At 40.1% G+C, this 25,054-nt stretch overlaps 1 protein-coding gene across 4 annotated transcripts in view; it reads left to right on the top strand.

Moving 5' to 3' along the window:
• MAD1L1 (mitotic arrest deficient 1 like 1) overlaps positions 1-25,054 on the top strand; it is a 352,355-nt gene that overhangs the window by 24,962 nt on the left and 302,339 nt on the right. For all 4 annotated transcript variants that reach the window (XM_066561061.1, XM_066561059.1, XM_066561060.1 and 1 more), the window contains exon 10: positions 12,681-12,767. In XM_066561061.1, coding sequence (XP_066417158.1) covers positions 12,681-12,767 — 87 coding nt within the window. The remainder of the gene's footprint in view (positions 1-12,680; positions 12,768-25,054) is intronic.

The following is a 25,054-nucleotide window of genomic DNA, read 5'->3' as shown; positions in this document are numbered from 1 at the left end:
GTTGGGATTCAGTTCTATGGTGTGACTAAATCATTACATGGAATTTGATGGAACCATATCTGGCAAAAATCTTGCTGACAGCCTCAAGTTTGTACGTGGGTTTTTAGAGTTTAAAGGAGCTGTCTCTCGCTAGATTGTTTCTTATAATTTTCTGTGCTTAGTAATTTGGAATTGTTAGGTTTGTATATGCTGTCCCCTGCATTTTCCCTCCTTGCTGTGCCAGGGGAGTGGGGACTTAGCTGAAACAAGAAGGAAACAACCACCTTCTCCTCCTCCACACACTGCTGCATTTGTCAGAGGCAGCTCAAGGGCTCAGGTTGTCCTGCTGTTGTGGAGGAGCTGCAGTTCTCTTCTGTCTGAACAATAAGCTTTGTATCTGTTTGTACAGTAATGAACTGCTTTTGTTTCCTTCAGGAACCTGCTCTGCTGTCTGGAGCGTTTCCATTTACAGACAACCCTTGCCAAATTAATTTTATTTAATTATCTCCCAGGGCTAAGCTTGAATACATTTTGTGTTAAATTCACCGTTTCTCCCTCTTCTGAACGAAATGGACTTAATATCCTTGTTAAAATCTGATTAAAACTAAAATTGAGTTTTTTGAAGTCTGATTATCCCATGAAATGGAATTTTTAAACCTAATTATGAATGGATTTGCATACATTCTTAGCACCATTGAAAAGAAAGTTGAAATAAATTTATTAATGAAATCTTCCTCTGCTGTCTCTTTGGGCCATGATGATTGCTGGAGAGTGAGGGAGAAGGAAGGTGGGCGAGAATGAAAACTCCCCTTCTTTTGAAATATACCCTCTCCCCTCCCAATTAATTCCAGAGCTGTTTTGACCCTGTCTCATTTTTATTCCTCCCTGCCACACAGCCCAATTTAGGTAATTGACAGCCTTTCAGAGGGTAACTACACAGTCGAGCTGGTTTCATGTATTTAAAGCCTTTGTGCTTTCTGAAGGGAGGATGTAATGGGCAACTTTTGTTTCCACTATTATGTTTTTTCCCTCTTTCCTGAGGTAGCCCTGACACCTAATCAATAGGCAGCTCTGGTTTCTCTTTTCTGAGGAACTGTATATTGGAGTGTTTCTTTTAAACCTGCTAAAAAATGGATAGTTTGACAGACTCTGGTGAATGTGCATGTGAAAATTGGGGTTATTTATGTAGTTCCCTGAGTTTGTAACAAAGATTTTTTGGTAGGATATATTTGAATCTCTCAGTACAGTAATTGTGCCCATCACTTCAGGGTTTTGCCAGTCCTCTCTGGGAAAAGGTGTGCCAGTGCAGGATGTGTCTGTTTGTCTGGCTTGGTGCAGAGGGCAGCAGGATCCTCTGCAGGGAGGTGGTTTCATGTGGAGGCTCCTACTTGTTGAACCTTTCTGTGTGTTCTTGCATTGATTGAAGAGTTCTCCTTACATGAAAGGTACAGCTTGAAGGTGTGACTTTTTTATTTTTCAGCCAGTCATCCTCTTACCCAGACTTACAAAAAGCTCTTTGCCTGTTTAAGCATTTGTTCCAAATTTTTTTTTCTCTCTGTCATGTGCTGTGTGCACAATTTTTTCTTCTTGTTATAAAAATATAGTAAATGTGGTAGAAGAAAGGTTTTGGCAGAAGGAGAGAGAAGAAATCCTGGTCTTGATACATGACTCTGCAAAGAGTAAATGCTCAGCATGTGGCCAAGTGTTGTGTAAGCATTTGCATTTACAAAGTTGCTTTCAGGTACAGAGGGACTTGTTTTCCATATGCCTTTGTGCTTTCATTTTAATCCTGTCTTTGCACAGGTTTAGTACTAAACACAGTGGTGGTATCAAGTTCTACAAAAAATGTGCATTTTTGGCATTATTCCTTTGGGGTGCTTCTGAAGTGGGGAGTTCTATGAGAGGAGCTGTGGCTCAGCAGAGGAAGGAGAGTTGAGCTAAGATTTGAAAATATTTTTAGCTGGCATGTGCTCAGGTTATAAACCAGAATGGTTGAAGTAAACTAAAAATTTTCTTGGTGATGTATCAGGAAAACCTGATAATTCAGACAAGCTTTGGAGGAAAGCAGCTGACTCAGGGAGCTCTGCACCAGCAACTTAAAATTATTTTGTGGTTTAATGGCTGCAGCTTTAATTTGTGCTTTCTGAAACTGTTGTCCAAAGGCAGGTTTAGCATCTCAGGTGCATAATACTTGCTGTATAAATGGGACTCCCTTGCAGTATCTTCCCAATCAAATTCCAGTGAAATCCAAGGAGCTGGGAATATCTGATGCACCTTCTCCTCAATGGCCTAGCTGTTTTACAAAGCTGCAGTCACACCAGCAGTGACCAGAATCTGGAAGCTGAAGATCCCAGAGAAGCCAGGAGGAGATCTCCAGGAGGGTGGATTTTTTGAAGACTTTAGGAAAGCTCTTTCATTCTTGTACTCTTGCCTGGTTGGTTCTGTAGCATCCATTTGCTGAAAAAGGAAAAGTAACTGGTTTGTGAGTAGTCCTGTATCAGACAGAATGATGATCAAGGTCTTCAAGGTAAATGTGAATGAAAGGAAGGATGTGAAAGTGGAGTGAAAAAAGGGTGTTTGTTTCTTTTAATAGAGAGAATAGGAGCTTTCTTTTCTGTGGATACATTTCAAACTTTGCCAGTGTTTATCATCTGATCTTATTAGTGCCTCCCCTAGCAGCTTCAGGCATTGAAGTGCTCAAAGCTGGATGATAGCAGCAAGCCAAGATGATGTCCAAGTGCTTGGGACACCAGTGCAGTCCTTACCTGAATGCCAGTCCCAGGAGCCCTGGCAGACACAGGGAAGCCACAATTGCTTTTGGCTGCTCTGACCCCTGTGCTGGATGCAGGTACCTGAGCTGAGTGAGGATTGTGAGAGCAAGCTGGCAAAAGGAGAACAGAAATTGTTGAAATGCACTGTTTACATCTGTAATGCAATTATACTTGAGCAGTTCCACTTTCTGTGAACAAGTCTTGAAGTCTGCTTCTATCTCCTTCTGCAATGAATTATTCATTCCTTGTGGATGAGGGTGATTGGGGCTTGGCTTTCACAGACAGGTTTATTATACCCACTTTAGCTCCAACTCCTTTGGCATGCTCCAAGCCTCAGTTATTTTCCCAGCATTTGTTCTTAGCATTCATTGTTCTTGATGTTAAAACTTTTGGACTATGTAATTCAGCTCTGGTTTTGGGAGTGAGAGTCTGAGGGGATGGAGAGTGTTGGTTTCTTTCTATAGATTTTTTTTGCAGCAAGCATAGAAAGAGCTTTTTATTTAAATCTGTGCTAATTGCTAAGTCTGAGGGTAACTGTTGTATTATCACCATGTGTCAAAGAACTTGGATGTGAGACACTTTGTATGTGTGGCTTGGGAGCTTTGGATGTTAAGGAAATAAAGCAGAATTTCAAAACGAGGTGGGATTGATGTGCTCTCCCTTTCAGGGAGAGTGGTTCTGAGGGCTGCTGGGATTGGGATATCATTACACAGGGGTGCCATCACCTCTGCAGCAACAGTGACACTCTGGGCTCTTCTGTTCTGCCAACTTGAGTTCTCTGCTTTGTACTGGGACTGCAGCACTCAGGTCTTGCTGTGTCTCATGTTAGTGATGCCTAGAGCTGATGTGCTAATGGGCTTCCATTAAACTTTCCATTTGAAATGTTATTTGTCCTTCACTTTGAATATTAAATTTTTAGAAACTTTCCAAAAAAAAAAAAAAAAAAAAAAAAGAAGTATGAGAGAGAATTACTGCATTTGTTTAAAGTTCTGAAAGCTTTTTTTAGCCAAACAGTTCAAAGAGCGCATCTCACTAATCAGAGGAATATTTTTGCGTCCCTGGGGTGGTCACAGTGTTTTAATTGGAACTCAGGCTTCTTTGAAGTCCTTTTTAATCCTCCCTGAGCTGGGGGAGAGGGTTTGAAGACAGAGCTGTAAATCTGAAATTTCCTTGGTTTATTTACATGTGTCTGGGGACGTGTGTAATTTGTTTTCCTGGATGAAGCCCGTGGCCAGCTGAGTGGGAAATGTGCTTCCTTAAGTGGGGAGGCCTGAGCCAAAGATGGGGGTTCTGCACAGTGAGATCACGTGCTCCTGCATTTGTTCAAACCAGGAATTCAGCAACAGGCTCTGAATGGGAAATGAACTCGGTGGGAAACGATGTGGCAGCTAAACAGGAGGCAAAAAGCTGGGATTTAAACTCGTGTTTTAGGATTAACTGATTAGCATGGCTCACAAAAATGGTGTTGCATACTGATATTTGGCTTTTACCAGTTAGGAAACAAAATATTTAGGAGACAGTGCTTATGATTGATAGCTATAATCATCTATTAAATCAGTGTAAGGTTTCACTTTTCTACATTGAACTAGAGATTTTTGGGTGTCTCTACTGATGTTGCTTAGTCTTTGTGCCTCAGTTTCTAAAATTCAAGCCTTGCTTTGGTCTGGTTTCGAGGGATATCTAGAGCTGCATCAGATGTTTCATGCACTTGATGTAACTACCACAAACAGAGCTTCAGTGGCAGCTGATGCCTTTTTGCCATCTTAATACAAATACCCTGTGGCTGCTAACAGCACAAGCATTTTCCTCAGGCATTTCCTAATTCTGTTGTTCTGCTATTGATTTTCATGATAAATATAAGAATTTTTCAGCAGTGTTTTCTGTACTTCGGCAAGGCTTTTAACCTCTCACATTTGCTGGAGCTTGGATGTTTTATGTTCTGCTTCTGGCAGAGGTGAGACATAATCTTTTACTGAATTTGGGTAGTTTTTAATTAATCAAAGCAACAGGCTTAACCTCAATTTTCTAGCTGAAAGAATAACTTAGAATTCCAGCTGAACATACAAGCAGTATGCTTTTCATTTTTTCTAAAATTGTTACCATAAATTTACCTGTGACTGGTTATTGTATTGATATTTAAAAAAAAAACCCATTTAAAATAACTTCTACTGTAGCTTAAAGTTGTAGTTTAAAGTGGCCATTCCTGGCATGAGATTAAATATGTGATTGTAATCAGAAGTAAATAATATATGGGATGTCAAATCACTTTATATAAAAGCAGTTGAAAATATGGTCTAGACTCTCCCAAGGACCTGTCTTCAGCCATTATTATTATTTCCTCTTGCTCAAGGTTAGGGGCTTTGTGTTACTGCTGGCTAATATTTTCAGCTGATAAGAGTCTGGGTAAACAACAGGATCAATAAAGATGTTGAAAACAATACAAGGACTTAGGTAAATTAATATTCTGCAAGGATTATCTCAGACAGGTGTCAAAAGAACAAGACCATCAATTCAGTGCAATCTGTGAAATAGTCAAATGTACATAAATTGTCAGTAGCCAGCCTTGGCTGCTGTAGGAGCTCTCCTGTCAGACAGGAGCCCTGGCTATCTGCAAAAATGATGTCTCTGGTGGTAATTTCCATGGGGATAGAAGGTATGCCAGAAGGGCATGTTGGATACATGCAAATTATATTTGTTTTTAGGTTTTGGAAGATTTTGTATCTTGTCCCTATGTCCGACTCCTACTTCCTTGAGAAGAAGCTGATGTAATTTTCTAGGCTTGGTCCAAATCTCTCTTCAAATGTCTTGAGAGTAACTTTGCAGAATGCAACCAGCAGAGGTTTGATAAAATTGATTTTTTAGCTGTCAGGGTTCTTTCCCAGTTTTGTATAATCCTGATAATTGGCCTGTAATGGTTTTCAAGGTTTCTAATGACCTACTGTTGAAAGAAACATCTGTCTGTTTGGAGTTTGTTTCCAAGGAGCATATCTTTGTATTTCAGTCTGGTTTTCAGATATTAATTTTTTGTTTATTGCTCTTTACAACTATCCAAATGCATTGAAAATCTAATACATAATTGGTGTTCTGCTGACATTCTGTTCTTTAGATTAGTTTGATTTGTCCTCACCTTCCTCATGAAGTCTCTTGGCTCCCTTGACACTGTCCTCTCAGCCCAACCTCAGGTTGCCAAAATGATTGTTCCAAATTCAGTGACAAATAGAAACTATAGGAAAAACAACCCTACTTATGACTCCCTAAAAGGGGTTTTTATTCATTTTATGGCATTATTTTTCCCTTCAGCTGTTGCTTTTTTCTCAGATAAGGTTTGTGATTAGGAAAAACACTTAAAATGTCTTTTGCTGCTGCTGTAGTAAAATGAAACATTACATTATTAAGTGTGTTTACATTTTGTGCTTGAAGTCTTAAGGGCAATAGGTACAAAATTGTGTACCACAATAATTTCCTTTCAACATCATCATTAATATATAATTACATTCACTTAATTGTGAATTGAGAAAGTACATTTGCTTCTCTAATTGTGAAGATTGTGCTGATATCTCTGTTAGCATGAGAGCAGTAACAGCCATTTTTAAAATCCCTTTTGATCATTTCCAACTTCAATACCTCTCTGCTATGGCTGGGGAATGCTGAAAGGTGCTTTAGAATTTTGTGGCTTTTTTTTTTCTTTTCAGTGTCTAATCTATTGGATTTAAGACCTTAAGAACTCTTTATTTTCTTGTATAGGAAAAACATAGGACAAGGAATATTTCACAGCTTTGTACATGCCCTGCCTGTGTCTCGAGATGTATGTTAAATTGCTGCCTTATAAATGGTCTTATTTTATGAAGGTCTCTTGATGACTGTGAAATTTTTGTTTCACCATGACCTCTAAATGTGATTATGCCATGTGATTGAGCATGCAGTGGCAAACCCCAAGGGTGAGTGTTTTTATCTTCCAGCTCAGCAGTCTTGGTGCTGCTGTGTACATTCCCTCTTCTGAGGTCTCTGAAAGCTTTTCACTGCTGAGGTTCCATTGCACTGCAATGTGTGTTACCACCTTTCTGTGGATTGTTCTTAGAGCAGTGGTAGGGATGAGAAAGAAGTTTGGACTGTTGAAATGTTTGCCCAACGGTTAATTTTTTTTTCCAAAGTAAGATTAATTTTATCTTTTTGAGCCCTTACCTTTATCTTTAAAGTAGAAATGAGACTTGAACAATGTGTTGTTATCATGCCATAACTTTGGGAGGAAAAAAGCTTTCTTCATTAAAATCTGAAGAAGTTAGTAACTGGAATCTAAGATAGTTTTCTTCCTTTTTTTCCCTCCTCTCTTCAAATTATAGCTTGATTGGATTAATTTGCTAATTTTGCAATTGCTTCAAAAGAGACATATCAATTGTCTTTAGAATTGTCAAGACCGTTATAAACACTTCAAATGTTTTCTTACAAATAAGTTGTTCTTCTGCTTCAAGTGGTTAATGGGGACATTTGCTTTGGTAAAGAGCAATTGGATTTTTTGATTCTATCTGTACACAAATAAGAGTTCTCTAAATGAGGAGAACCTCTGAGGCTGAGATTGCTTATTGCTTTCACTTGCACTTCAGATTTCCTCCATTTACTTTGTACATAAAATATTAAGCAGCCACTTTGTTGGAGAAACAGTCTCAGGTATACCTTAGTTTTGTGGGTTTGACAGCTCATTTGAATGAGTAAAGGTTTGTGACTGCTATTCAAAACATTTAATCAAAGTGCTACAAAGCACTAAATATGTCCTAATTGCCTGGAAACATTGAGTATTTTTTTTTTTTGTGACTAATGTGTGTAGGAGATTCCAGACCATGTGCCTTAGTTAATGTAGTCAGGAATAGGAGGGGAGGATTTAGGCATGGAGATATGAACAGACAGGGGTAACTGCCTGGACTGGAGCTTGGAGGGGCTTTTCTGCAGGAGAAGTGCTGTTGTGAAAGTTAACTCTCAGAACTTCCAGGTCTGGACACCAGATTTTAGTGGTAATATTTTCTTCTAGTCTGGTGAAGGTGAGCTAAGGAGTCCTCCCAAGAGGCAATGCATATTTTGAGGAGAAAGCTGCAAATTGCTTCATTTCCCTTTCTCGTAACAAACATGGAGTTATTATGACCAAATGAAGCATGAGGACTCTGTGCTGTATCCCAGAATTCTGTATGAGCTCTTGTGGTTATTGATATTTGCTGAACTTTCTTGCAGGGCAAGTCCTTCCAGGAACTGAGCTGCTTTTGGACTTGGTGAAGCTTCAGAGATAGACAGGAGTCCTGTAAACCAGAGCTAGAGGAGTTAAAGCAGTTGAGGAGATCAAATATACAGAGAGGATGTTTGAGACTCACTTCAAACATAGAGGAAAAGACTGTTACAGGCATTCCATGGCCTTTCTAATCATACAGAAATATTTAAAACAACTAAACTGCCTTTCCAGAAATCTTCTCTTGTTGTCATGTTATTGTTCTGTTTGTTCTTCAGATGCTGTTGTTTTCCTGCCTAGAAAGAAGATTAAATTATTTTTGTAGAAGTAGAAAAGGCTCTTCTTATGGAGAGCAGAATTTCAGAATCTTATAACATTTCCATGTTCATAATACAAAAAAAAAGGGACAAAATAAATATTTTATACTTCTGGGAGATTACCTTAAAAAAAAACCCAAACCACAAACCAAAGCCCAAAAAAACACCTGGAAGTTGTTTTTCAAAGAAGAGAATTAAACAGATGTGGACTCCCTTTCTGTGCCTTATTTTTTTGACAAACACTTTAATAAGAATGTTGGTCTCTGGTCTTTGTCAGTTAATTATGTTTAAGTGTAAAACTAAAAATACTGTGCCAAAAATCTGGTAATGTTCCATTTCAATTTAATATGACTTAGTTGAGACAACCAAACCTGTCATTGTGTATTCATACTGAGCTAAATCTGTGGAGAGAAATGTTAATTCATTTCAAAAATAAGTAATTCTGTGTAATTTAGTGTTATAAATGTACTATTAGTTTGATTGTTTGAATCAAATTTAATTAAACAAAAAGCAGTGAAGAGCTCAGTCCTCCAAACATAGTTGATGAAGTGCCTGTTTTTCTCTTTAGTTTTACTTTTGTCTTGCACTTCCATACTTAAAATTTCATGTCTGATCTCTAGCTATGATCAAAACTCTTCCTTTGCTGTGCATTTTGAAACATTTTATAGAAGCAATAAGAAGTTGACATTCTGATAAATTATAAATTAAAAATCTTTTTCTTTAACATTTTCACCTACTTAGAGAGTCTTGGTTTAATGTTACTTCGACAGCTAATTCTCAGTGTGTAACTGTCACAGTTTATACTGAAATGGTGATAGATCCTTAACTAAGAACAGAGTGTTCCTCCAAATCCTGGCAAATGTCAGTTGTGTGCATCAAAAAAAAGATAATACAAAATAGCATAAGCTGTTTTCCTCAAAAGTTTAAAAAGTGTGACAGTGGGCACTTAAAGTCATTGTATGACTTGGTTGGACATCCCATTAAGGTAATTTTTCACTTCACCATTTGAATGGTTTTATGTTTTCATCATTCTTAAATTGTGCCTTTTAAAATCACCTATGCTTCAAAGGAAGGCAAAGAGCTTTCGTTACCAGCAGTTTTGTCTCCCTCCTGCCTTAGTGTGATGTAAACTGCTGGACTAATTTGCTTGTTTAGGGCAAAAGAAAGACTTGTCCAAATTAGACTTAAATTTAAGTGTTTGTTTTTATGAATTTTGCTTTAGGGAGTCTCAGGATGGGAAGGTGGGACAGAGGAAGAATGTTCTAGCTTTTACCTTCTTGTGCCTTAGCCAGGAGGAGGGAACTGGGATTTGTTCCTGCAGTTTGGAAGTCCCTTTTTCATTTGTTCATGTGCACTTTATGATTACAAAGCACATGAATCAGGTTTATAACACACTGCCCTGAATGGGACCGTTCTGGTCCCTTTACAGATTTGTGCATGGCTGGTGCACACAAGGTGTGGGTTTTTTGGTGGTTACTCCCTGGGGAAGAAAGCTGCCTGCAGAGCATAGTGGCAGTGCTCAGCTTCTCAGAAAGGGACTTCTGGCTCTGTTTGGCTCAGGACAGGGTTTCAAACTTCCCTCAACAAGACATGGTGATTCCAGTAGTGTTGGAAAGCTGTGTTGTCACAAAGAACCTCTTAAAGCAGATTCCTTGGCTTTCCAGTGCTGGTTTTGTATCAGCTGTTCCACAGGGAGTGAGCAGAGCTTAGCAAAAATTATAGACATCAGCCAAGGCTGTCAAGGCCAGAGCACATTGCTGTGTGTTGGGATGCTGACAGATTTCTCCCTTTGCATGGCATTGTTTGCAGAAACTCGTGCAATGGGAGGCCTGGTTACAGCTGGTTGCTGTTTGCAGTGCTCTGGGACTTGACCAATTCTCTTCAAATGGAAAGCTTTGATTTAATTTTATTGTGCACGCAGCGTCGTTCCTCTGCTTGGATCTGTGGAAATTTGGCTTTTGCCAAACTACTGATGCTCAGGATAGCGTGTAGACCTTGGAACCAGGCTTTGAAACCTCTCACTTGGGACAGCAGAGTGCATGCAAAGGTGTCTTTGGCTCTGATCACCTGATATGATTTAGTGTTACAGCAAATGAACTTTTCTTTACAGGGGATTAATACCCATGGGCTTGGTTTTCTGTTATGTAGCTATGCTGCTCCACTTAGAAAGAAAAAAATAATAAAAGCTATTTAATGCCAATAAAACATTGTCCAGAACTGAGTGTAAACCTAAAGCTGCCAATTGCTGGAACTGAGATTGGAAGCTGATTGTTGGTTTGAATGGCTGAGCAGATGAGGACGATTGTTTTTTATTGGAAATCGGTCAGGAGCTGTCATTACTAGAAATCTGTGGTTTTATTGTACTCTCTCATTTTACTACTGGATTAATTTCAGTTCCTGATCTCAGTCCTAATAGATTATGGTATGAATTTCTGGAAAAAAAAAAAAAAGAGAAAAAAAAAATCAAGGCAGACGCACTTTGTTTTATACATTAAAAAAAGAATCTGTGAAATTATTTCATTGATGCAGGGACCATAGTGTTGAGGGCTGGCACTCAACATGACCAGAGAGCTGCCTGATATTAACTGTGCTTATGATAAATCTGCTGTATTTGGGTGATTTATTAGAAGCTTACAACTGCATTTTTCAGAGCCTTGTTGACTTGGCCTGACATTGTGCAAAGATTTTTCCTGTGGAAATCATTGTGTCTACTTACAGCTTTTTCTTGCCAAACAGACTTAGGTGTGCCCAGTCCATTTCCCTGGTGCTCCTCTGATGCCCAGCCATTGGTAGCTCTCAGTAAAGAGCTGGTGAACTGCTCAAGTTAAGGATCCCTTCAGGCTCAGCTACAAAATTTTGAAATGTTATTTAATGCTGCAACACATTTTGAAATCCAGGTGCATGTTGGCTTAAAATTGACTTGTTTCTGCTAACAGAATTCTGTTTTCAGATGTTCTAGCCAAGCCATCTCCGGGCTGTGTCTTGGTTTCTTCTCATAATTCCCTTGGCTAGTGAGTGTGATGTCCTGTCCTGAGTGATTCCTTTGCTTCAATCTGTGCCTCTGTTGTCTGATGGGAGAACATTTCCATCTCTTTAACTGTATATTGACTATTAAGACTTGGATCTAACACAAGTGGTGTTAGAAGCCTCAAAATTTTCTGCTGAGGAAGGATAAAGGTTTGTAATTCTGGAAGTGAAATGCAGGAATCTTTTAGCTGGGGTTGCCAAAATTGAATCCTATCTGCACCAACTCAGCATTTAACTAATTTTCACTCAACTGGAAGTGACAGATGATTAAAGAGAAAAAGCAATGCCTTTTTTTTGATGTGAGTAGTTGCCTGAAAAATATTTTCATCAGAAAAAGGGCTTCTCTAGTCCTAGATCCAGTCAGAATCCAATGATCAAGCTTGAGGCACTTCTCCCTGTTCAGTGTTTGGAGTGGCAGCAGCCTCATTCCAGCACTGTATTTCAATACTGTAGACTCTGACCAGGCCTGGTTTCATCTGCCTGTGAAAAGCACTTTCAGGGTCTGGATTACTCTTCCCCTTTGTGGATGGTGCATCTTGGTGGAGCAGGGGGATGTATGGACCCAATTCATACAGGGGTAAACTTTTCAGCTTCCTTTCCTCTGGGAAGTGTGGTATAGATGCTTCTATTTTAGGGTGGGAAAACCTTTCTGATGGCTCAAGACAATTTTTTATTTTTATGACTTAAAGAGAGGCCTCTGAAAGAGCAGTTTCCTCCTGCAAAGGCTGTTGATGTGGTCCCTGGAACTGCCAGTCTGGAGTTATCTTGATCCCATTCCATTACCTTTAAACATTTGTCATTGGATTTGATGAAAAAATAAACCTATTTCTGACAGCTGTGCAGTTGTTGCTAGTGGGTCTGTAAAAATCTCTGATCTCTTTGACAAGGAAAGGTTATCAGTGATATCTGAAGTGTTACCCAGAGCTGAGGGATCCTGGTTTTTTCTCCTGTGGCTCTGGAGTCGTGGTGTGTGTGAAGGACTCTGAAGTCAGCACACTGGTAACTCTGTGGGAGCACTGCTTTGAGTCACCTGTGATGTACATGAACATCTACACTCTCAGAGAGTGTTCAGCAGTAGCCAGAGTTGTTGAATTGTACAGTCTGCATTTTGATTTATTTCCTCCTTTTCTTCCCCCTCTATTTCCTCCTTTTCTTCCCCCTCACTACTAACGCTGTGCTCATACTGTGATGGCTTTAGATTTTATGTGAGCTGGACAAGGTGCAGCTCTGTGTTGTTCTAAGGGACTGCAGCAGGTTTGGCCCCAGGAAATCACCTTTGGCTGCTTTTGGTGAGAGCTGTTCCATGGCTGTGTGTGCAATATAGATTTGCAACCGATGATTCATTAAAAGTTTTTATTTGTTTTATTTGCATAGGACACCTGATGATCTCTCGAGGCAAATTGTGGCCCTGCAGCAGAGGGAGCTTGCCCTGAAAGAGCAGAATTCCACCTTCATGAACAGGTGAGTGACTCCAGGAGGGAATGCTGGTAGCAAGACCCTGCTATGTTAAAGCCCAGAGATAGGAAACAAGGGCTGCAAACTGGGAGACCAGCTCTTTATATTTCCTTCATGTTCCATGTTCTTTCTGTGCCATTTTCTATTCTTTCCCATGTTGATAAAGGCCTTTCTGCTTACTGATATCCTTGCAGGAAAGAAAAAAAGAAAAAGATGAATAACTGTGGGTGATGCAGTGAAGAGTTAATCAAGCTTTACGTTAGGAATGTTTGCAAGGGGAAATGAGCTGCTTTCCCCGGACCATTTCATCTGGAAAGGAAATGTCACAAAGCAAAAAGTGCCAAGTATCCGTCTGGGTATGGGAAAGGGAGTAGGAGCTCTGAGGACTGTGATTTGACTGCTAAAAGGACCAGGTTGTAGAGATGGTGAAGGAAAAGGATGTTTGCAGTTTTGCTGGCAAAGTGCTGGCAGGCTTTGAGAGGAGCAGCCTGTTTATGGAGTGAGATGTGTGTTTGAAACATGAGGGTGTTTAAACCATTGCCCTCCTGTGGGAGTCAATGTGTAATGGTGAAATGAATTTGCCAGAGCTAAACTTTCAGTCTGTACTGGTTCCACAGCCTTTCTGAACACAGTTCCACAGCATGCCAGACAGTGCTGCTCACCCTCAGTGCACTTCTTCTTGCTTCCCTGTTTAACTCCACACATTAGGAGCCCTCTGTTCAAGCCATTCTTGTTAAAAGCAATACCTCTGTCTTTCAAAAAAGACCCTGAACTGTTTGCACTGCAGGGTTGTGGCTGCCTTGCTGAGCAACAGGAGTGTGGGGAATTTGAGCCTTTGGTGTAAAAATGCTGAATGCAGAGCAGTCAGTGCCATGTTGAGCTCTGGATGGGCACGCTTAGATTATTGTGGGCAGTATTTCCTGACGTGTCTCCTGAGGTAGCTGATGATCCTGTTTTGGGCTCCACGTTCCTAATGATGGGCAGGATTCAAGCAGGGTGGTAAAAAGTTTTGGCTCTGCTGCTGCTGTTAATGAAACTGTTTAGTCACTTGTAAAATGGTTAGCTAAGGGTAAATTCCCAGGAGTGAGCCAGCCAAATTATTGTGTGGTTTTATCTGTGAAGTTTACAGGGGAGAAAAAAATATCTCACCAATATAAAAAAGATATTCTGTATATTAAAAATAAACCAGGCAAACCCTCAAACCCACAAGAGATTAAATGATAAAATAAAAGAATGATGGTAGTGTTTGAGTTATAGATTTGGGTTTTTATTTTTAGGCTGCTTTTCACAGCCCTTCAGAGAAGTTCTTTTTCTAAATTTATTAATGGCCAAGGGGAAATGTCTGTTGAAAAAGCAGCTTTTTGGTAGTGCCTGTTCATCTAGATATAATTGTGCCAATTTAGTTTAAAAATAAAAACATGATTAAAATTACTTTTTGATTTCAAGTTAAATGGGCTTTAAAGCTGCTCAAATTAAAATTCTAACATTTTCCTGATGTGTCAGTTCTGAAACTGATCATTTTGACTTTCTTCTATCACATACCTTATTCTGTCTTAAAAAGAAGGTAATAAGATAAATTTTTAAAAACCTTTCATTACAAGTGATTTGAAAATTCTCAGCAGAAGGTTTTGAGATTTTGGAAATAAAATCTTGTTAAGGAAGCAAACCTAATTTTCTCCTTTCCATAAATCTTTTCCAGATTTAGCTGATGATCTTCTCTTTTATTTGTTTCATAATTGTGTTCGGAATTGTCTGTGTATTAGAGTAATTTAATATGTGATCATGCCTCCCTCTAGTGATGAAGCCCAGCACTTATTCAGCTTTCTATTGTTTTTTTTTTTTTTTTTTTCAGCCACAGGTTCTTTTGCCCTTAGTTGAAATATGTTTTCTTTGGTGCTGATAGTGCAATGTTTGATTTATAACATCAGTGGTTATGTGTGTACAGAGCACTGTGCAGTACAAACACCACAAAATTTGTGTCTGCCCTAAACTTTTAAGTTTTCTCCATTAAAATTAATGAATTGGCAGATACTTAAGAAAACATCATCACAAGTTGGCATCTGAATTTATTTTTATGGCAACAAAGGAGAGAATCACAGATAATCCTGGCTCACCTGTTGCTACAGTGCAAAACTGTGTTTAGTAGAAGAGATTTTTGAGTGTCATGGTAAAGAGCATTATGTGGCTCCCTTCCCTACCTGGCAGATGTTGAGTTTTTGTGCAGTGTGTGTGTGTGTGCTCATCACCAACCTTTAAACACAGGCAGGAGAGTGCCTGGAAGGTGTGTGAGGGGGGTTTGCAAGCTGATTATTCTCTCTCTGTCTTTACACTGCAGTCATCTTGGTTTGTATTGCCAGTGATGCTTTCCCACACTGTTCAGTGACTGGGGTAGGCACTTGCCAGCTGCTATTTCTGCTTCCAGTGTCCTGTAGTTGATCTAGAGTGGGGAGTTATGGTTGATAAACACCTTTTCTGAATGGCTTCACTAAACAGAAAATTTATTTTTTCTCATTTTTGCATTCTTGACCTGCTTTCCATTTATTACTGTGCATTTTTTAGAGCCAGTGTTTGTGTAATTAAAAGGCAATAGAGATGATCCCACCACAAAGAGACAACATCACTATAAACCCATTTTTGCAGTGGTATTTCCCTGAGTGGGGATCTGCACTGCAATCTGTGTTCTGTGTAGCCTGTGCAATTGCCAGTGTCTCCAGGCCTCCCAGAGATCAAATGGTGATGCATATCCTATCTGCTCCATCACTCACATTGCACACTTTTAGACACAGAACCACAGGACTGAATTTCCTGAGCAGTAGGTTGAAATCAATTTCTTTTAACAGTGATTGTTTACACGTCTGAGTAGTGTCGACTCCCTCGGAGCTTGCTATTTTTGCTAAGGGGAGAAAACCTTCCTGTGGTGCCAGCATGGGGCAAGAGGAGGGTCACTTTAGCACTGAACACATGGGCAGCAACTCACTTCTCTTGGCAACTTCAGGATGGCTGAGTAATGTAGCAGAAAGTGCCATTAATCGTGCGTGATGGACTCTCAGTGCTGCTCTGGGGTGTGTTGCTAGAAGTCGTATAAATAGAGTAAATTACACTTGCAGCAGCAGGAAGTGTCCTGGAGCTTTTTAACTGCAGCAAAGCTAACAATCCAAAGGTTCAAAAGCTCAAAAGAAGATTGCTCAGGGCCACTTTGATAGCAAGAATTGTACCTGTTCTGCTATTTGGGGAAAGGTGATGGAAGGGAGGTGTTTAATTAGTGGGTCACTTTAACCATGCAGTCACCATTAGTTAAAGCCCATTTTCCCCTCCAGCTGTGACTGCTGTAGGTGTGGTACACTGAAAAGTGTTGGTGGTTGTAGTTTGGAATGTGGAAAGTCAGCCAAGTGGTTCATGAGCTTTTCTCTGATGCAGAAATGATGTAGCAATTATACTCATATACATCATATTTTTTTAAAGTGAGAAAAGCTGCATATTTATTGTGCCTGCTTCCTATCTACATATTTGGTCTCTCTGGAGAGATTTCCTCAAACAATCCTGGCAAAGTATTCTGGAATTGGAAATGTTGTCCTATGAGATGGCTCACGTGAAGGAATGATGCTGCATTATGGCTTGAGCTTTGCTGCATTTGGAAAGACAGGCTATGAAAATGGTTACTTGTGGCTCCTCCCAACGTGATCATTTCTACTTTTGCTCTTGTGGTCTAAGTGCAGGATTGATTTTGGACCTTGAGATGTCTTGTGGAAGGTCAAATACAAGGAAATACATAGGTGAAGTTGGTTCTGGGCAGGATGAAGGACAGAAGGGAAAATGGAAGAGCAATAAATCCTTGGTTCTGGTGTTGAGATCCTGGAGCTGATGGCTTATTCCCATCACCTTGTGTCAGAAACCCAGCCATGTGTTTTGACATATTGTTTCATATGGGAAAAGGGACACAGAGAATGTGTTTGGAAAAGAATTTTCCTACTGCAAGAGCTCATGGAGTTCTGTTAAGAGACCTGGTTGTTTACCACCTGTATTCATATAAATCATGTAAGACTGATTTACCCAAACAATCTGCTGTGTGTGTTGTTGTTTAAAATGAAATAAAACCCCAAACCATTGAAAACCAGGGAATGTAGATTGCAAACTGAACAGAAAATGCTTTAGACTTGGGCAGCAGGGATTTTTTTTAAACAAAAAAAAAAGAATGAGTGATGATAAGCCCAGAACTGTCCATCTTCATAAGTGCTGTTAGATCAGAAGTGTTGTAAATCTATTGCCCAACCTCTCTTTTCCTTGGATGTCCCAATGAATGTCAGTCACAAAAACAAATAGAGCCTGTCAGACTTCTTCCCCTAATCTTCTGGAAAGTTGGACAGAAGTTTAATTACAGTGAAGTGTCTTTTATCTGACAGAGAGAGAAGTGCTAGCTTTTTAATAGGCTTTATGAGTTATTTTTTGATCAAAAGAAGCACTTAATGTCTAATATAAGATTAGGTAGGGATTTTTTTTCTTCCTTTGTTCATTTATATGGCACATTGCACCTTGATTTATACATGGAGGTGTCTGTGTACCTAATATCAGACAAATGTTTATTCACGGTGCTTCAGGGCAATATTAACTGCTGGCAGGTTCTGCATTCATTTTCCAGAGTGAGATGATGAAGAAATGACTGTAGATGCTGCTTTTCCTTTTCTGCAAAATGGATCTTTCCTGCACTTCTATACCAGAAGGTACTCAATAGGGTCTCATTAAGTGACCAATCTACATATTCATATAGCAAGCTTCTAGAGCAACATCTGGTTATTCATGACTCTAATTAGGTAGATACAAAGCTTTTCTATTTTTTTTTCTATCATATAGTTAGCAGAAAATACGAAAGCAAAAAATAATTTAGCCAAGACATTGACTTATGCTTCCAATTTGAAAAACATGGGATTTTGCCCAGACCTTTGCTTTTCATGATTGTGCCATTTTTAGTCTGATTTCCTGAGGAAGTGAGGCTTATTACTGTGCTTTGTGTGTGTATGTAGATGAGATTTGTCTGTGCCTACCCTACACTTTTGAACTTGCAAGTTGTGTTCTGTCAAGCTTGGCAGATGGTGGAGGTCTCAAAAATCACGAATTCCAGCAAGTTTAAGGCAGTCAGATCTCCATCTGCAGGAGATCTCCATCCTGAGGCCATGCCCTGAGGTCATGTCAGGGACCAGAGCCCTGCAGGCAAACAGACCCTTGGGAATGTCCTGTTGTCAGAAAGGCTCCTTTGCAGATCAGGCAGCACTGAGGGAGCTCTGGCCTCACACCCTGGCAGCACCACAATCCATCATTTTTGCTATTCCATGCTTGCCAAAAGCTCATGGCATTTGAGAGTACCACGGTAATGTTGCTGGCATGGTTTTCCTGCTTTTCATGTTTCCTCTCATTTTGGTATGAGAAAAAGAAGTCTGCTTGAGTCAGGAGTCACCTTTAGAGAGAGAAATCCACAGGAAACCAGGCAACTTTGGTTCTGGAGCTCATGGAACATTCTGTCTGTATTTAAAAAGAAAATATGTAGAAAAAGCCAAAAAAAGCAGCCTAGAGGGGATAGACAAAGCTATAATGATACCCTGGAGCTCTGTGGAGGCTGTAGAGTGCAAAACCAGTACAAATATTAGTGCTTGGTTTCTTACCTTTTATTTGACTGTGCTCCTGGGAGAACATTCAAGAATAATCTGTGAGAGCACTCTGTTCAGTGCTCTGATCACTTCTAATGATGAAAAAAAAATAATTGTAGAAAGTATTTAACTCTGTTCTTAATAGTCCTTCTTGTTCCAGGGTTGTGATTGACCCTGAGTATTCCCACCAACATCCCTGATGTCTGTGCATCTCTTTATTACTGGAATGAATGTTAGCTTTCATTTCACCTGGAGATGCTGATTCAGCATTCCCTTGGTAGCAGTAGGCATTATTGATCAGAAAAATATGTAAAAATAACCAGCTAATTTGGTAGGAAGCACAGGCTGTTCTTGGTAGTGTGTGGTACAGCAGACACCGTGGTTGGAACTGCACTGTAAAACTTAGGGAAGGAGAAATCTGCCTTCCTTCTCTCCTGTGCATGACTCACATCTACCCTATAAATCTTCCACTTCTGTGAGAATGAAATTCCTAAAAATTCTAGATGAAATAGATGTATCTTAATACTAGTCCAGAGTTCTCAGAATCCAGAATGAATATTTAGATATTGAAGTAATTAGAAGTCAAAACTTATTATCTATTATTATTATTCTTATTCTTTCCTTCTTAGCAGAGGGATGCTATGATCAAATTAATGATTTACAGGAGGCTGATGGGCAGAGTGCCCCACATCCATGTTATATTTGTGATATGAACACAAAGGGAGGAATTGTAATCTCAGCTGTGCAGTAGGCAGCAGTACAGTAGAAATATTCTACTTTGAAACCAGTAGTATTATGTAAAACCATATATTCAGCCTGCTGCCAAGCTTGGTATAGAGCTCTGGGAATTGTAGTGCTTTAAGATTTCCAGTTCTTAGGATTTGTCTTTTATTTCCTCTGCAACATGGCAGTATGCCTTGAAAAATGTGATGGGAGTTGGAAAGAGTGGGGCCTGTCAGTTTGGTAATATCTTTGGTGTTGAAGCCACCAGGGTAGTTCCATAGATGAGGAAGATGATTGGAGCCCAGGAAGTCTGGACTCAGTTTCTGGAGTGCTTTCCTGGGTGCTGAGTCACTTTATCCAGTGACACAAGTTTGTCACCTCATGAATGAAAGCAAACATTGCATCCTGCCTGCTCTGCACATCGCTGTTTTTAAGGCAAATAAACATTAATTCCTATCTGCCCATAACTGTTAAGAATTTTTTGTTCCATTTTCCCCCAAATGCACATCTGTTTCTTCCCATACAGTATCCTAAAATGGCTGTGGTGGCTGTGGCTCCTGAACTGTTTCATGAGAAGGCATCAACAGTCACGCAAGGCTGTGTTTAACAGTTTTGTCTCTTAATTTGTAATGCTAGAACTGCAGGACAGCTTTCCTGAGCAGTCATGGGAAGCCAGAGGGAGATTGGTGGCAGAATGCAGAATGAATTTTCTGTCTTTTTGTACTCATTTATTTGAACACCTACTGTAGTTGCTGTAATAACAGGAGTTTTGAAACAGACTATGGATTTTTCTAAAGTACTTTATGGTGCTGTTGATATTGTTTATTTTGAGCAGATTGATGAGGACAGCCAGAATACACTGAGACTTTTTACCAAGGTAAATGTGAATTCTGTAGGATTTTTTAACCTGCTGTAAAGTGGTTTCAGTTCAAATACTGCACAGAATATGGTTATGTCTGAAAAATAGATTGTCTGGCCTGGGATGTCTCAATCAGTTGATCATATCTGCATGTACACTTTGTTTAGCTCCATAACTAACTGCTTCTTGAACAATTTCTCATCTGGATCACATCCTCTCTGCTGCCTGCTGCCTTCAGGCTGCTGTTATTGGTATTTTCATTATGTGTTTAATATTCTTTGTGGCTGCTTGCATGCACCTGTGAATATATAGAGCAAAATACTGAAGGTATATCACTGCTGGTGGTGGGAAGGTGTTTTTAATTACTCATAAATATTCTCCTACTGTCAAAGTTTTATCATCTATACAAAAGACATACTGCTTGGAAAGTTTATTCAAGAAGTGAGCTGCTTGTCTTTTTTAGCTGTGTAAGGCAAAAAAAAAAAAAAAAACAAACTTGTCATAAATTGCAGTCAACCCCCCTCCCAAAAAGCAGCTTTCTCTTGCTGCTCTGAAAGTTAAATGACTAATGTGCATAATTTATTTGAGCATCTGTGCTAAAAACTTGCATACCAAGTTTTAGTTCAATGTGATCAACAATGGCGAAAATTAGGATTTATCATGGAAATGCTGACGGATGTGAACATGTGGAGGCTAAACCGGTGCCTGACAAACCTTCTTATTGTGCAATGCTAATGGTGAAACTCAGTTTTTTCTGCTGTAATTGCATTCCCCCCCCCTCCTTGGCTGCTTAATTTGCTCCTTTTCAAAATTCGGTGGTTTTAGCTGCACTTCATATTTGGATTCCTGCTTTTTCTGGAGTCTGCATAAAACCTCCTAAGTTGTCTTGTGATATTTCTAAGCATAAGATCCCCTGAGCTGCCTGGCTGAGCATCAGCATCCCAGGCTGGGGCTGGGCTTTGCAGTAACTGCCTGAGAACAGGAGATGGTGCCGGCAGCCTTGGCAGCTGCTCTGCCTCCCCTCCCCTCCTCCCCCACCTCCTCTGCCTTGCACAGCCAGGCTGCTGTCACCAGCATTATAAATTCTGGAGCCAATTAGCTAAAAAATGTTACAAGTGAAAGGAAAGAGAAGAAGCTGTAGAACATCTTGATGTGAATATGCCTGTTTCAGAAATTCTTCCTGTGGAGAGCTTGAATCACAGAATCACAGAATGGTTTGGGTTGGAAGGGACCTTAAAAATCACATTTCCAACCCACTGCCATGGGCAGGGATGCCAATCACTAGACCAGGTTGCTCAGGGTCCCATCCAGCCTGGCCTTGAATACCTCCAGGGATGAGACATCCACTGCTTCTGTGTCCCAGTGTTTTACCACCCTCTGAGTAAAGAATTTCTTCCTAACATTTGATCTAAACCTGCCCTCTGCCAGTTTAAAACTATTGCCCCAGGTCCTATCACTATTTCTACCCATATAAAAGGTAGAAATGTCCTTCTCCCTCCTTTTCATGCACCTGAGGGCCACCATAAGGTCTCCCCAGAGCCTCCTCTTCTCCAGGCTGAACACCCCCAGCTCTCTGAGCCTGTCCTTGTAGGAGAGGTGCTCCAACCCTCGGGGCGTCTTCCTGGCCCAGCTGCAGCTTTTGGTGAAGTATCAGATACATTGGATGCATCTGGTTAAGGAAGGAGAAGTTGTTTTGGAGGAGTAAAGGCAAGGCCTTCTTAGAAAATGGTGCTGATAAAGTCTTAGGTTAGATATTGGAAAGATCTTGGATGTCTTTGTGCCTTTCTGGCACTTCCTCCTTTCTCCAGCCTTGTCCACAAGATTTGTTGTTGAAGGAAATGTATTGAATTTTTAATTTTTGTTAATATTTAAATTCCCAAAGTCATACCAATTGCTTAGTTCTTGCATGGGCATCACAGAAGGGAAATGTGTTTATAGTCAGTTCCTCTCTCTGCCTCTCTTTGAAACAGTATTTGGTGTGTTTTCAGGCAGTAGTGGCTCAGCCATGCCCTTGTTCAGAAGAAATGTTGACAATTTCTCAGTGCAGTCATTCTGTTGCAGAAATATGTCCCTCCTTAGGAAGGAGATAGAGTTAGAGATGGGTTCAGAGGGGATGCATCCTACTGGTACAGCTATTTTGTTGCTGGTGGCTTGTTTTTGTTTTGTTTTTCCCTTAACCTCTGGTAGGATGTGACCTTCAGAGGGCCTGTTGGGGCTGGATGAGTGGTCAGAAAGCAAACTGGGGCATGGTGATCTGTTGGAGTTTAGAACAGTGTTCCAGCAAAATGTAATTTCCTTGTCATATTTTATGTATGGGCTGTTTTTGCATATTTTCAATATTTAAAACAATGTCCATATTAATAACTTTTAAAATATGTTCTCACTGTTAAGAGATGGAAATCAGTAACAAAAAACACACACAAAAAATATCTCATCAAAACCCCCACAACAAATCCCCCAAGCTTTCCTTTTATTCAAGCAACAACAATCAAATTCTTATGACTGGAATAACTACTGAAGAGGCGCTCTGTTTCTCAGCCAGAGAAAGCTTTTGAAATATTTATGGAAATAAACCAAAATGTGTCCCTTTCTGACTGTACAAATAAGAGATTATCAGATCTAGCCTATGGCAGTTGCAGTACATAGAGTCCAAAGCATCTACAACTAATAACATAGAGTGTATGCTTTAAAAAAAGCTGTGAGGTTTTATTTTTTTTTAATGGGACTCTACTGACTAAACAGCACATTTTCCATGGATTATCCTAATGAAAAAGTCCCTCTTTGTGCATCTTGCATTAGAGGTAAAAATTAACGAGACAATACATTAATTGACCTTTTAAAACCGAAAGCATCATTTATGTTGATGCATCTTTATCTACTTAAAGTGCAGGACTGCAATCACTTTGTATCTCTTTCTGTGGCAGCTGGGAGTGTGGAGCAGGGCTGCTCCCATCCCCTCCTGTTGAATCCTGTGCCACCAGGGACAGAATTGCAGCACAGCTTGTCTGCCTGTGTCACACTCCCAATTTACTGACTTGACCTTGCTCATCTGGGTCTTAAACCTTGCTTTTCATTCTACAAATCTTGCTCTGGTGTGAGAACTGGAGCTTGTTGGAGTCAGAGTGCATTTTGATGATTCAGAGAAGACTCAGCAGAGCCAGGTTTGTGAGAAGCAGTGATACCTTTTATTAGCCCCAGTGATAGGATTAGCAGACAGACACACGTGTGGGCACACAGCCAACACTCCCATCTGATGGAGAGGGAAAAGCCTTGCAGCTAAATGCAGGTTGAGAACAATTGCTCTGAGTTTAACTTGATTCATCAATTGGACAATTTGAGAGAGAAGGTGATTGGGACAGGAAGCAGAGGAGATGGTAGAGCTGTTAGCACCCATGAGAAAGTGACTGTCCAGTTTGTTCTGATAGCAGGGCTTGGGTACTTGGAGAAGACAAACCATCAACAAAATGCACTTTCTTCTTATGGAAAGCAAATAGTGTGTGTCATGTTTTTATTGGAGCCACATCCCAGTAAATTCTGTGCTTCACTGACTCAGCACTGGGGTGTCAGCCTTGCAGTTAAGGGACTCAGACTTCAATTTTATATTAGCCAAAAATACTGTTTTCTGAACTGTCAATAAAATAATTTTGCTATATTGTTTGACTTATCTCCTGTGGGCAGTCGGGTGCAGCAGCAAGTCTGAACTGCCAATACAGTGACTGCAGAATGAGTTTTGCTTTGTTTGTCCAAACACTTTCTAGGATCAGTCACTGTTCCCTGAGCCCTGCTGTGAATGCTGTGGGCTCTGCTGACTCTGGGAAGGCCAGCTGCAGATACCAAGTGGGATGTTGGTGCTCATGGCAAAATCTGTCAATTTTGGCCTTAACAGCAGCGTAATTAACTTGTTTATTTATTTTTAATTGTGTCCTGTTAATACAAGTGCACCTGCTGCTGTGTTACCTTGAATCATGATGTGCAGTTTGTGCACAGCCATGGGTGGTAAGTCTCTAGCTCTCCTATTTGAGAGTGACAAGATGTCTTTTAACAGTGTATTTGTCAGGTTTTTTCTTTCCTGATTACTTCCAAAAGGGGGGAAAAAGTGCTGATAATAACTGTGATTATAAAACCCCAAGTAATAGTAAGATAACCTGGGGCAGAGTAGTGCCTAAAAATACTTGTTGTTTTTAAGCTAATTACATTTTATATTGCCAGTGACCTTTTGGAAACCTTTTATTTACATGGATTGCTGATGCCTCCAAGGAAATGTCTTTATGCAGAGGGAAAATGCATTCCAGTCATCTCCTCAAAGCAGAATGCAGGTCTGCTCTCTGCAGAATGTGCCCTTTCTCAGAAGGACTTCATAACAGGCTTGTTCTGAACTGCAGGGAGAGCTTTTCCTGGTGGAGAAGATGAGCACCCAGGCTGTGTCAGTCATCTCTCCAAGCTGCTGCTTGAAGGTGAGGGCTCAGTGTATGAACAAGGATGGGGGCCATTCTTGAACTTACAGAAGTATTCATTAATACTTAAAGGCAGAGGAGCCAGAAATTCATTCTGACTCCCTTGTGAAATTTTTGGCTCAGTGGCAAACTTATGAATGATGAACTGTGGGCCTTGTTTCAAACATATGAGCCACATATAAGAGAGAAATTCCTCAGTTTTTGCAAGCTTTTAATTTGGATTTTTTTAATGTTGTGTTGAAATAAATATGTCACATCATCTCTGAATGAATGCTGAAGGTCTTGAACTGAACACAGGAGAGTGAGAGTGGATGAAGTTTTAGGGGTTTTTCCTTTCCCATCCTCTGGAGACAGTTGTCTAATTCCTGAATGAGCACTGAGCAAGAGAGAGCAGATTTGTTGCAGCTCCCATGGATAATGTAGCTGTCATTGAGGCTGACAGAAGTTCCTGTGTTCTTCTCCTTGCAAACCCAGCAGTCCTGGTCAGACAGCCTCTGACTTCATTGGTTTTGATGTTTTAAAAATAAAGTGAGAGGCATCTTTTGTTAATGTGTACAGACTTTGAAGAAGTTCCTCTTGTCCTTAAAGCAGTGAATCAAGCCAGGAACTCAGTGTAGA

This window comes from Molothrus aeneus, chromosome 16, assembly GCF_037042795.1.
Source record: "Molothrus aeneus isolate 106 chromosome 16, BPBGC_Maene_1.0, whole genome shotgun sequence".
Lineage (NCBI taxonomy): Eukaryota > Metazoa > Chordata > Aves > Passeriformes > Icteridae > Molothrus > Molothrus aeneus.
The sequence above is the reverse complement of the archived record's forward strand: the minus strand, read 5'-3'. Positions and strand labels throughout refer to the sequence as shown.